The sequence below is a fragment of the Dipodomys ordii genome, unplaced genomic scaffold (assembly GCF_000151885.1).
Source record: "Dipodomys ordii isolate 6190 unplaced genomic scaffold, Dord_2.0 Scaffold20, whole genome shotgun sequence".
In the NCBI taxonomy this organism is placed as follows: domain Eukaryota; kingdom Metazoa; phylum Chordata; class Mammalia; order Rodentia; family Heteromyidae; genus Dipodomys; species Dipodomys ordii.
In genome coordinates this window covers 8,441,747-8,454,915 of record NW_012267236.1, presented here as the reverse complement: position 1 = coordinate 8,454,915, position 13,169 = coordinate 8,441,747, and the positions used below count along the sequence as shown (strand labels likewise).

General features: G+C 52.7%; 1 protein-coding gene across 1 annotated transcript in view; it reads left to right on the top strand.

Moving 5' to 3' along the window:
- Nucleotides 1-10,340, top strand: part of Kcnk3 (potassium channel, two pore domain subfamily K, member 3) — a 40,004-nt gene extending 29,664 nt beyond the window's left edge. Inside the window, exon 3 of the mRNA XM_013013535.1 lies at nucleotides 9,349-10,340. Within this exon, the coding sequence (XP_012868989.1) occupies nucleotides 9,349-10,340 (992 nt within the window). The remainder of the gene's footprint in view (nucleotides 1-9,348) is intronic.
- Nucleotides 10,341-13,169: the final 2,829 nt, after the last annotated feature.

Sequence of the window (13,169 nt, the reverse complement as noted above, 5' to 3'; positions counted from 1 at the left end):
CTCAGGAGCTGCCAGAGGCTCCCCACTGCCTTCCAGTTAAGGCTTTCAGTCCTTCCAAGCCTCTTAGCCCTTGCCTGGCTCAACAACCTTCCCTTTTCTGTTCCAAGAACACCATGAGGATTTTGGTGGTGGTTAGGTTTATAATATTCATCATTTTCTACTTATAAAAGTAATAGTGTTTTTACAGACCATATAAAATATATGAAAAGAAAATTAAAATCAATCACGATCCTATAATTCAGGGATAAGTTCTCAAGTGTATTTCCAGTTTCTTTTACTGCCTGTATTTTTTTTTTACTTATATATTCAGGTGGGATCCTGCCTTACAGAAAGTCTTGCATTTGCCATATCCAATATCATAGGAGGGTTTTCTATGTAATTAAGAGACTCGAGTACACCACATTAATAGCTGTGCAACATTCTACCCTATAAATATACCTTAATATGTTTAACCAAACCCTGTTAGTGTACATTTGGACTGTTTACAATTTTTCACAATGAAAATGCTGCTATAAACCTCCTTGTCCATAAATCTTTTTTCCAATCTCTGGTTAATTTCCTAACAGATTCCTAGAAGCAGCACCACGGGGTCCTGGGATGGACGCATTTCTAAGGTTCTTGCTTCATCTACATGAAGCTGCCTTCCTGAGAGCTTCCTCCAGTGCCCACACACCTCCATTTGTGAGAAAGCCACCAAGTCTGTTTTCTCAGCCCTTAATTCACCGTGTTTCTTCCTAGTGTTATTTCATTGCTTCAGGGACTCCAGGGACCCTGCATCTCCCATTGACCCTGCAGAGCTCAGGGCAAATGCTACCTCCTCCTAGAAGCCCTCCCCAACACCCCAGCCACATCCAGCCTTCCTATTCCAGTTGCAAATCCCTTCCAAAACACTGGCCAACAGTGTCATGCATTTGGTTCGTGCGCGTAGTTAGCAACCTCTACTTTGGTAGGACATTAATGTTTCCAAAGTGCTTTGAGTGAGAGATTTCATCAGTTATTTCCAGACAGAAAATGGTGTTGAGGTCGGGGACCTTGTTGGTCCTCTGATCTATTTCTCTAGGCTATGTCACCAACCTAACCACAAGCTGTCCTTGATCTAATAGGTCTCTTTAACTGCCTTCCTATCCCTTGGCCTGGAAAAATGACATTTACAAGAAGCTCTCTGGGCAGTCCAAGAGGGCGAGTGAGGACAGGGGGTCCTACATTCCAGTCTTCACTCTGTCACTGACTTTCTAGGACCTGGAGCAAGTCTTTGTGCTCTCCTGGGCCTTTGTTTACCTATCTGTAAAATGGGCAAGTGGAACTATGAAGTGGCCCGCATTGCAGCACTGATCACTCAGAAGGCTTCTGCCACAGGCACCCTGAACAGCCCTGAAGTGCCTAGGAGGCCCCTGCACAGAGCTTGCCTCTGGGATGGACGGAGGGAGCTGGCCCCAGAGGCAGGCCTGGAGCCAAGCCAGGCTGTGTCTGCAAACACTGACCTTGGCTGCTGCAGGGATTTTCCATGACACCAGCACCCTCCCTCTCAGCTCCCCCCGCCCCCCGCCCATGCCACGCAGGCCTGGAAGGGGAGGGGAGGGACATGGGGCTGCTCCACACCACAGGGCGCCCCCACCCAAGCACCAGTAAAGGGGGCCCGTGTGGGTAGACAGTTAAGGAAAGAGGAAGGCCTGCTGGGGCAGAGTAGGGGCTAGTGCTGAGAGGGAGTGGGAAGAGATGCCTTGGGAAGGGGCAGGTTAAGCAGTGGAGCCATGGGATGGGTGCTGTGCTTCAGAACTGTCCTTTCCCAAGCTGGAGCTCTAGCCCCCACGACAAACTCCAGACCCAGCTCTGCAGGCTCACCCCCTCCATACCCACTCCCCTCCACACTGGCAGTTTATCAGGCCTAGCTCTAGGCTCCGCCACTTAGTGTGTGGAGTATAGGGGGGTTTTTAGGGGGCCTGAGAGTTGGGCTCATTTTGAAGGGGGCTGGGCTGGATGTCCGGGTAAGGATGGATGCCCACTGGGTTACCAGAGATCCCTAAAGCTGGATGTCTGTGGAGAGGGCCTCTCTCTCCATTATCATGGGCTACAGAGTCTTCTAGAACTTCGGCCACAGCCACAGGCCACAGGAATTGCAGAATGGCTATCCCCACCCCACCAGACTCTGAACAACACTAAGGGGACTGGCTCACCCTCCGGGGGCTCAGAGCCTGCAGGACTCCTTCCTCATGGAGTGGGACAGGCAGTGTGAAAGCCCCACCATGCAGGGAGGAAGGGCCTGGAAGGTTCTCAGGAAAGGTAGTGTCTGAGCAGATCTCCCAGGTGGGAAGGGTGTACCTGTGTTGTCTTCTATGTCCCTCAGGCCCCAGCCCCTCCCTCCACCCTCAGAGGCAAGCCTGGCACCTCTGCCAGCTACACTTCCTTAACCAATTCTGGTCCCACTACCCAGCTCCACATTGGAGGTCCACAGACCTCCACCCTGAGGAAGCAGAACCTTGAGGGCCCTTTCCCAGGTGGCTCTCTCGCCTGACCCCCTTTCAGCCAGTAGTCAAGCCCAGCCTTGCAGTTCCTGGAGCCACCTGTCCCTGGAGTCTGTACTGTCTGGCAGCCCCACCAGCCCAGGAAGCTTTGGAAGTCAGACCCTCCTCTATTGTTAGGCATCAGCTCAGAGTTTGCAGCCTTTGGATGTCTCGGGCCACAGGTCACCTCATCCATCTTCCCTCAGAACAAACATGAGCCCAGCCAGGGCCTTATTTACACTAGATATGGAGGTCTGTGGGGAGACATGGTATGGCCACGTATTGCCAAGGGCCCTGTGATTATAATTCACCAAGAGACAAAAATCAGAGTCTCAAGCCCAGAGACTTAGAAGAAGGACTTTAGAGGTGGTTGATGTACCAGAGAAGCATCTCCCAAACTTAATTCCAAGGTACATTTGTCCAGACATTTGACTTGTGGGAAAAACAAAACAAAAACTCTACAATGGAATACATGGGAAATTTAACTGCTTCTCACAGCTTTGACTGGCCTTGTATGTGAACACAGGTATGGCCCTGAGAAAACCAACATCTAAATCAAATGACAACAGATCCAGCTGTACCCCAATTAATTTAACAAAACAATCCTTTTCTCATCCAATACTTATTAACTCCATAGAGCCAGTATTTCAGGAATACTGGGAAATATTGATCATAGAATAGTGGTGCTAAAAGAAACTTTAAAGACCATCTCCTCTTGCTAATGTCAGCAACTCACACCTGTTATCCTACCTACACAGGAGGCTGAGATCTGAGAATCTCAGTTCAAAGCCAACCCAGGTAGACAAATCTGAGAGACTCTTATTTCTAATCAACAAGGCAAAAGCAAGGATTGGGGACATGGTTTTAAGTGTTGGAATGACAGCTGTGAGTAAAAATGCTAATTGAGGCCTTGAGTTCAAGCCCCAACGCACATGCAGATGCATGTGCGCCCACACACAAAGGCTATTTTGAATTTTCCCAAAATATTTATATTAATAATTCTTATTTGTTGATACTGATGTCTTAAGCATTTTAAGTCTGTTAACTTACCAAACCTCACAGCAAGTCTATTTGAAACAAACATCATTATCTCCATTTTAAAGATGTGGAGGGCTGGGAATGTGGCTTAGTGCTAGAGTGCCTGCCTAGCATGCATGAAGCCCTGGATTCAATTCCTCAGTACCACATACACAGAAAAAGCCAGAAGTGGTGCTGTATCTCAAGTGGTAGAGTACTAGCCTTCATCAAAAGAAGCTCAAGGATAGTGTCCAGGCCCTGAGTTCAAGCCCCAGGACTGGCGAAAGGAAGAAAGACAGGAAGGAAGGAAGGAAGGAAGGAAGACAGGAAGGAAGGAAGACAGGAAGGAAGGAGGGAAGAAAGAAAGAAAGAAAGAAAGAAAGAAAGAAAGAAAGAAAGAAAGAAAGAAAAGAAAGAAAGAAAGAGGGAGGAAACAGGCAGGGGATTAAGTAACCAAGGGTAAAAGCTGTTTGGCTCCAGAGCCTGGGTGCTTATCTACTCCACTAAAACACACAGGTCTCCTACTTGCTTTCAGTATTTGAACACATAAAGATAACTTCAGCCTCAGAGAATCAATTATCTTATGTTAAGCAGACATTCTGATCAGCAGATGTGCTAATTAATTTTGATGAGGAAATTAATTAGTTATGGCTTTAACAATAATCTATCCATTGCCTGGATAGTAAATACACTGTATTAATCAATGTATCATGTTGCATAAACGAACTCTTTCAAAATGGTAGGTGATTAGAGAAGATTATATCAGGCATTCACAGCAGTGAGAAAAGGTAGGGAGCAGAGCACATGGCTCACACCTATAATCCCAGATATGCAGGAAACAGAAATCAGAAGGATTGCACTTTGAGTCCATCCCAGGCAAAAATTTCTTGAGACCCCTTCTCAATGAATAAAAGGCTGGGTGCAATAATGCACACTTGTCATCCCACCCACCCATATGTAAAGTATAAATAGGAACACAGTCCAGGTCAGCTTAAGCAAAAATGTAAGACCCTATAGGGGAAATAACAAAAGCAAAAAAGGTATGGTTCAAGTAGTAAACCAGCTAGCAAACACAAGGCCAGAGCTACTACCACACAAAACAAATGCACAGTGGGGTGGGGCAGGGTGGAGGGGAGAGGGAGAATCTTATTTTGACCTGTCTGCCCATGTCACTGACATAGAGAACTGAGGCCCAAGAAGGAAAGGGACTGGTTGAGACAGAAAGCTGGTCTCAGCCAAGATCACAGCAGACCCTTAGCCCCATGCACTCTCCTCCACCCAAGGCTTTGGCCAGTGGCCCAGCCTCATGGCCAGCTATGCTAAGAGTAGGAGGTCAGGCTGGCAGGCTAGCAGGCACTTGAGACCAATGAGGGGCAGGCAGCTGAGTCCAGGCCAGCCAAGGCCATTACCAAGGGCTCAGTGACTAGTTACACTCTGACTAGAAGGAAACAGGCCACAGGAAGAGACAGACAAGTTAGAGGGAGGGCCAAAACTGACCCCTCCAGGCTCTGAATGTCCTAGAGGGAAGAGTTCCAGCCAGTGTCTGAGCTCCTTGGCAGTGACAGGCAGAAAAGGAAAGAATGGAAGCCTGGAGCTTCCCATCCCATCTCTTAGTTTCTTGCTACCCTGAAACAGTTATACTAACAATATTTATGCCTAGCCACATAATTTTTATGTCCAGCTATCTGGCTTCTTCAAGTATATTCTGAGCCTCCAGCTAGTTCCAAAACCCTCTTAGTTAAGTTACTCCCAGGTAGGAACTGCTGGTTGTGATTGAGTGTCACACATGGACAGGTATAGCAGTAGACAAAGCATTGGTTTTAGAATCTATTTGGGGCTACTGCTCTGTCTTCTATTCCCCCAGCTGTATGGCCCTGAGCAGAGTGCTTTCCCTTTCTGGTCCTCTGTTTCCTCATCTGTATAATATAAGGACTGGATCACTGGGAACCTTTGAACATCTAGTGGATTCAGGAGAGTGAGTCCAAGAGAGAAAGGAAGCAAGAACAATCCCAATGAGCTTTCCTTAAGAGTCATTTTAATTGGGCAGCTCTAAGAGGCAACAGCTAGTATTTCATGATCAAGACACAAGTTCTAGTGGGGACTAGGAGAAGATCCCCAGAAAACCAGTCCAGAATGCAGCCCCCTTTGTGTATCACCATCCATCAGGACAGATGGAGATCCTCACACAGACACTTCCAGGGCTGGACAAATAGAGCAACACCTTTTGCCCTCTCTCACACAAAGCCTTACACAGATGGGGACCAGGCAGGCAACAGCCTGCTGCAGGCAGACAAGGCTTGCCAAACTCCCAGTGACTTCCCAGAAGCCTGGGGCCCCTGGGACTGGCTCCACCCTGGCTGGCTGTCCTCCAAGCTGGGCATCCACGTCAGCAGGTCCTGATGGCTCCCTTGCCCTCTCACCCAGTGACAAGAGGACTGGGAGGTGGACACTCTTACCCTGGCCCTGTGCTGGAGAAGCCTCTATCGCCTGGGCATCACTCTCTGTGCCTTGATGCCTCATCTTCTGCTCAGAGCAGCCCTCTTGCCTGGCCTCAGTTTCCCTTTCTGGGGCGATCCGTTGTCTCTGGTATACTGGCATGGATGCTGGATCACAAAGGCCTGATGGCTATGAGCAACTCACCAGGCTGCTCCAGGTTTCCTGAGTATGGCTGTAGAGGGAGGTGCTCACAACGGTGACCTTGCAAGAAGGTTTTGAGGATTAAATGAAAACGTGTCTGAAGGGCCAGAACTTCTGATGAGTAGGTCCTGGCATGTGGCAGGGAGTGAGAACGAGCCTGGGGATCTGTTTCAGAAGGTTAGATCTGTGCAGGCCTGACTGTGGCTGGGGCAAACTGATGCTCTGCCCTGGTAGGAGCCTTTGGTCAGGTCTGGATGAGTCACTTGCTCTGAGAGTCAAGTTCAGTGGGACAGGGAGGAGGAGGGTGGCCACTTGGGGCTGAAGCTGGGCTTTGAGGCACCTGGGCCAGGATGGAGGGGATGGGAGTGGGGGGAAGTGGCAGCATGTCTGGGTGTGTGGTGAAGAGCCAGGTGGCTGCTGAGGGTATGGCACAAGCCAGACAAGGATGGCGGACTAGAATCACACCAGGAAGGGCCCAGGCACTTTTAAGGCTGCCTGCATGGGCAGAAGCTCCAGGCAGTGGGCACTGGGTTTTCCTGAGAGATGTGAGTCTTGGAGAAGTCACAAGCCAGGGCAGAGCACAAGAAAAGTTGGTCAAATGGTGGGGTTGGTGCTAGAGAAGGGGGGCCCCTGTGCTGTGGCTTCCTGGCCCCACACATGGCCCTACTCCCTGGACAGCACTCCAGGGGCTTTCCCTACAAGGCTTCAACATCACTGTTTCTGCCACTCACTCCATGGACTAAGAAGAACTTTCACATCCAGCTGTCTCTCCTTCCCCTACCCCTAGGCCCTCTACTGGGCAGGCAGGGCAGGAACTATGAGCTTCAGCTCCCCCACCTCTAGTGTGGACAAAGCAAGTGAACCCAAAGTGTGCTGAAGGTCACACACTGGAGGCCTGGCTCACACTCCTCACTCCCTATGGTGCCCTGTCCTCAATGCTATGCCCCCCCTACACACCGTGCAGTGCCACCTTTGGGGACAGGGCAGGGTGGGATAAGAACCAGCCCTGGCTGGGGACCTGCCCAGCTGTCGAGGTGAGTTGTGGCCTGGCTGGCAGGCTGAGCTGGCGGGCACAATCTGTTCTCACCCTGTTGGACTGTGGATGGCCCAGGCACCGTGGCTCAACAGCTCAGCTGCACCAGCCCCTGGCAAAGGGGAAAGTCACTGGCTGGATGCCACAGGGGGAGAGGGGGCAGGGGAGTCCATTCTACGCACAGCCCTGAAGCCTCCTCACCCTGAACAGCTGTCGCCGGATGTCCCTGAGCTTGAAGATTCAGATAGCCTAGGCTGGCACACATACCAGCTTTACTGGAACTCAGCCGCCCCCAAGCCCGGTGCTCTCTTGGAAACGTGAGAGTAATCTGGCACTTTGTTCATTATTAATCAGTCAGCCATTATTGGGCACTTGATAGGTACCAGGCTCCAGGCTAAGTGTATAGCATACATTAGCTTACTTATTCCTCCCAAAGCCCTGTGAGGCAAGTGACTTACTAGCACCATTTTACAGATGGGGAAACTAAGACTCAGATTACAGGGGGGTTGGGAGTACAGCCAGACATGCCCTAAGCATGCACTACTCATCCATGGTACAGACAGGGTTTGAATCAGATCCCACATAGAGGACACAGTATTCAGGCCTGCAATTAAATCCCTGCCCCCAGGGAGGCACAAGCAGTGGAGAACATAAACCTCAGAGTTCCCCCTCAAAGGAAGTGTTTAGTTGTGTGCAGCTGGAGAACCCTGGAGTTCAAGGCTGAACATGTTTAGTGCCACACAAAGGCAGAGATCACTTTCAACTGTGAGGAATCCAGGAAGACTGCATGGAAGAAGAGGCAAATTTTGTAAGGCTTAGAAAAGAAGAAAACATGGCAAGGCTGCCAACATTATTCCATTATCATAATTCTCTTAATAAAACCTGAGATATTTATTCCCAACAGTCTGGTGAAAGAAACAGGACCAGAGCAGTAGCCCTCATTTTATAAATGAAAAACATGATCCAAGGGTGAATAATTTGCCCAAGGTCGCAAAGCTACTAGTGACAGGGCCAGAACTTGTGCCCAGGGCTTCTGAGTTCCCATCCAGGGTCATTTTCCCTAGCCAACAGAACTCAAGGCCATTTGATGGTTGTTTCAAAGAGAGGTTTGCTCAGCCTCAGTCCTGGCTCAGTAAAGACTGGAAGGGAGGGGGACATAGAGTTTAGTTATCAGTGGGAACACACCTGGAGAAACACCTGGTTGGGGGGGGGGTGCTGCTTTGCTAAGGGTAATGTCTCATCCCCATGAGGACAAAGCCTACTTGGGCCAAGCCTAGAGGAAGATGCTAAGGACCCAGTTCCTTATTGAGAGCTGAAGGCGACTCTAGAGAGTCTCATCCAACTGGGAGGGGCCCTGTGGCCAGCCATGCCTCAGTTTCCCTCCCTGCACACTGAATCACAGGATGTCAGAAGTCTCTCAGTCCAACCACCTTCCCTCACAGCCAACTTAACTAAAGCCCAGAGAGGCCAAGGAGCCCAGGGCTCAACTGACATGTGCTTCCAGCTACCTCTGGATAAGATTCCCAGAAGCAGCCAAAGCCAGCTCCTTTGTAGGTAGTATATGAAACACCTCATAAACACTTTTTTGCAGTCAAGCAAATTCAAGGTCAACCTGGATTGCTCTGCTCCCAAATAGTTTGACCTTGAAAGAGTGGATAAGCCATGCTTCACCCTTCCTCCCAGCCCTCTGGAACTGTCACACATGAAGACACAAATAAAGGGGCTAGCCCAGTGTATGGGGACATCGGTGGAGCCTGTGTGTGTGGAATGGCAGGCCCAAAGCCTGCAGATAGTAGGGACAGGAAGAAGAGTTGGAGGTGGAAGAGAAGGAGGAGGTGGAAGGGAGAGAAGGAGGGAGAATTGGAGGGAGAGGAAGAAGTGGAGGGGGAAGAGGAGGGAGAGGAAGAGGGAGAAGTGGAGGAGGAGGAGAGGAAAAAGTGGAGGGGGAGGAGAGAAGAAGGAAGAGGAGGGGGGAGAGGAGGGAAAAGGAGAGGAGGGCAAGGAGGGGAAGAGGGAGATGTGGAGCAGCAGGGAGGAGAGAAGGCAAGGAGGGAGAGGGGGAGGGGAGGAGAGAGAAGCGGAGGAAGAGGGAGAGGAGGAGGGTCTCGGCAAGGCCAGCCCCACAGCTCGTGTTTTCTCTCCTCTCCCCCACGGCCCCAGGCTACGGCCACGCGGCGCCCAGCACGGATGGCGGCAAGGTGTTCTGCATGTTCTACGCGCTGCTGGGCATCCCGCTCACCCTGGTCATGTTCCAGAGCCTGGGCGAGCGCATCAACACCTTCGTGAGGTACCTGCTGCACCGCGCCAAGAAGGGCCTGGGCATGCGGCGCGCCGACGTGTCCATGGCCAACATGGTGCTCATCGGCTTCTTCTCGTGCGTGAGCACGCTGTGCGTGGGGGCCGCCGCCTTCTCCTACTACGAGCGCTGGACCTTCTTCCAGGCCTACTACTACTGCTTCATCACGCTCACCACCATCGGCTTCGGCGACTACGTGGCGCTGCAGAAGGACCAGGCGCTGCAGACGCAGCCGCAGTACGTGGCCTTCAGCTTCGTCTACATCCTCACGGGGCTCACGGTCATCGGCGCCTTCCTCAACCTCGTGGTGCTGCGCTTCATGACCATGAACGCCGAGGACGAGAAGCGGGACGCCGAGCACCGCGCGCTGCTCACGCACAACGGGCAGGCGGGCGGCACGGGCGGCGGCGCGGGCGGCCTGGGCTGCCTGAGCGCGCGCCTCGACGGCGGCAGCGGCGGCGGCGGCGGCGGCGGCGGCGGCATTGCGCATGCGCACCACTCCGTGTCTCCCATGGCGGCCCCGGGCGGCCTTGGGGTACGCGGCGGCGCCGGCGGTTTCCGCAACGTCTACACCGAGGTGCTGCACTTCCAGTCCATGTGCTCGTGCCTCTGGTACAAGAGCCGCGAGAAGCTGCAGTACTCCATCCCCATGATCATCCCGCGGGACCTGTCCACGTCCGACACGTGCGTGGAGCAGAGCCACTCGTCGGCGGGCGGGGGCGGCCGCTACAGCGACACGCCCTCGCACCGCTGCCTGTGCAGCGGGACGCAGCGCTCCGCCATCAGCTCCGTGTCCACCGGCCTGCACAGCCTCACCACCTTCCGCGGCCTCATGAAGCGCAGGAGCTCCGTGTGAAACACAGCCCGCCAGGCCCCCCGGAGCCAGAGAGCGGGAGCACGGGCAGGGCACGGGGTGGGGGGGATTCCTGCCCGACCCACCAGGAGGAGCGGCGGAGGGGGGGGTCGCCCAGAAGGGAGGCCACCCCCACCCGACGCCTTTCGCCCAGCGGGACGCCCCGTCCCCAGCCCTCCCACCCCTCACCCCCAGCCCCTATCTCCGACTGTGCCTGCTCGCACCAGCCAGCAGGAAGGCTGGGCTCTGAGGACCCCTAGAGCCCCCATACGAGCCCTGCAAATGTGAAACTTGATGAGGGTGGGAGGGTCGTGGAGGGAAGGCAGCCGCCCTGGAGCCTCCCATCCCTTTGGAAATCTAAGATGCTCCTAAGTCCTCCGAGGCCCAGCTGGTACCCAGTCCCCCCCGCCCCCCACTTCCTGAGGGGACTTCTGTTCCATGTACGTTTGCATCTCTATTTATACCTCTGTCCGGCCAGGTCTCCCACCTCCCCTTGGTTCCAGAAACCAAGGTGTCTTTGTCCAGGTCACCCACACACAAACCTCCCACTCAGTCCCTGTCCCTCCCAGCCTCCCATTTCCTTCTGTGTTCTTTTGCATGGCTTTGCAGTTATGAAGAAAGTGGAAACTCCAGCAGTCCCTAAAGCTAGTCCCCAGAAGGTAGGACAGAAAGAAAGACTCGAAGACCAGTCTTGGGAGCAAGGAAATTGGAGAGACAGGGGCGCCCAAGTCTTCTGGGTGGTAGCCCTGGTAGGGAAGAGCCCCCTGGCATGTAGCCACATTCTCAGGGGATCTGGGGGGACTCAGGCCTTCCCAACTCTGGAATCTGGAGCAGAAGGCTGACTGCTGGGCCTGCATCCACTGAGGATCACCAACTCAAATATGTAGGGTGAATTTTTTAGTGATTTTTTTTAGCCTCAGAAAAACCTGTCCTGCCTACACATTCATTTGAGTGTCACCACACTCACTAGTCACCAGGAAAGGGATCCTTATTATCCTCATGGTATTACAGATGAGGACTTAGGTGATGTGACTTACCCAGGGTGATGCAGATTACAAAAGGCAAAGGGGGACCCAGAACCCACCTGCTTCTTCCCAGCCCAGCTATTCTTCCTGCCACTGTTCTTCTTTCCCAGACCATTATTCTTGTCCTCCTCACTTCTCCCTGAATCGTGTGCCAAGCTGGGGTTGAAAGGAGACCAGAAGCCCTGGTCTGGCCCCTGAGACTCAGCCTTGACTATTCTGGGCCTCAAGGCAGGGGCTCTGAACAAGCCTTTGTCCTGGACTGCCTGATTCCAAGCTCGGAAGTTCTTGGGACCAAAGTGAGTAGGGCCCAGTATCTCAGAAGAAAGGCCAGAAGCTGCGATTCCCAGAGTTTGGGAATTGAGAGGAATCATCTAGAGAGCTGGCAGGCATAGCCTCTGGAAACATTAACCATGGCCCTTTAACCATGTCCCAAATTGTTAAAAAAAAAAATAGGCTGTGGCCAAAGCCAGGAACCTCTGTTGGCTAGGGGCTGTCCCTGGTGTGCCCTCTGCCTAACCCACTTATAACTCAGAAGCCAAGGAGAGGGTGACAGGTGGTGATACCTGAAGCTTGCTGTTGGGGACCCAAAGCTGGAGCTGGGAGAATGAATTAGGAAACAACAAGAGTGGGCATGGGGCTAGGGATGTAGCTCAGTGGCACAGCACCTTCGTCACTTGGGCAAACTCCTGAGTGTTATCCCCAGATACTGTAAAATTAAAAAAAAAAAAAAGAGGAGGACAAGGTGAGGGACCTCTCCTCCTAGTCCTTTTCTCCTCCATGCTGCTGAGCAAGGCCAGACCGAATACTAGCATTAGGGAAGCTGGAGGGAGAGGCCTGCAGGGTGGTCAGCCTCAGGTCCCTCCCCATCCATGTCCTCCAGTCCCTGGGTGAGTGGGAAGAAGTCTGGCCTGTGTGTGTCCTGTCTCCGTGTAGAGGAGCTGGCTGTCCACGTGCCCTGAATAGCAGGTCCTGGAGGTGTGCCCTCTGTGTTTATGTTGGGGTGGGGGATAGTGCTGCTGCCTCTGTTCTATGTGTTGACCCTGCCCTCGAGGGGTCAAGTCCTGTCCAACCCGAGGGAGCCATAACCAAAGTTGCAGAGAGAGGGTGGGGAAGGCGGCCGATGGCCCTGGGGCAGAGCGTGGTAGACTGCTGGTCTCTGGTGGGTTCTTTCCTAGGGAGCTAGAAGGCTAATGTCACTTCCCCATCTCATCCCTCCCATTGCAGGCAGCCTTTCTGCTTCCCCGATGCCTTATGCCTGGGCACACTGCCACAGAATATGCAATATGTGTGGGTGACATCACCCACACCCACCCCGGGCAGCCCCTGATCTCCCCAGGCTGTGGCTGCCCTGGCCCCTCCCCTCCATCAGCTCCTCCCACCTATCTGTCTTCACAAAGAGAATGGCGCCTAATAAATGCTGTCTATGGAGACCAGCCTCAGGCTCCTGCTCCTCTGTCCTCCTTCACCTTGTTGCTGCCAGGAGATAGCCATGCCCCTTCATGGCATCTCTAAACGCACCTAGCTGATCTCTCCACCTCAGGACTGACTAGACTCTGTTTTAGGGGCCGTTGGGAAGAAACTTGGTGGACAACGCTGACTTTGCTTTAGGGGTTTTTCCAGAACATCCAAATTTCTTTACCATTATCCTGGAGCAGACTAGGAGAACAGGACTTTAGAAATCACCTAGCAGGCTGGGAAGGTGGCTCAGTGGTAGAGCGCTTGCCTTGCATGCATGAGGCCCTGGGTTCGATTCCTCAGCACCACATAAGCAGAAAAAGCCAGAGGTGGCGCTGTGTTAGAGCTGAGG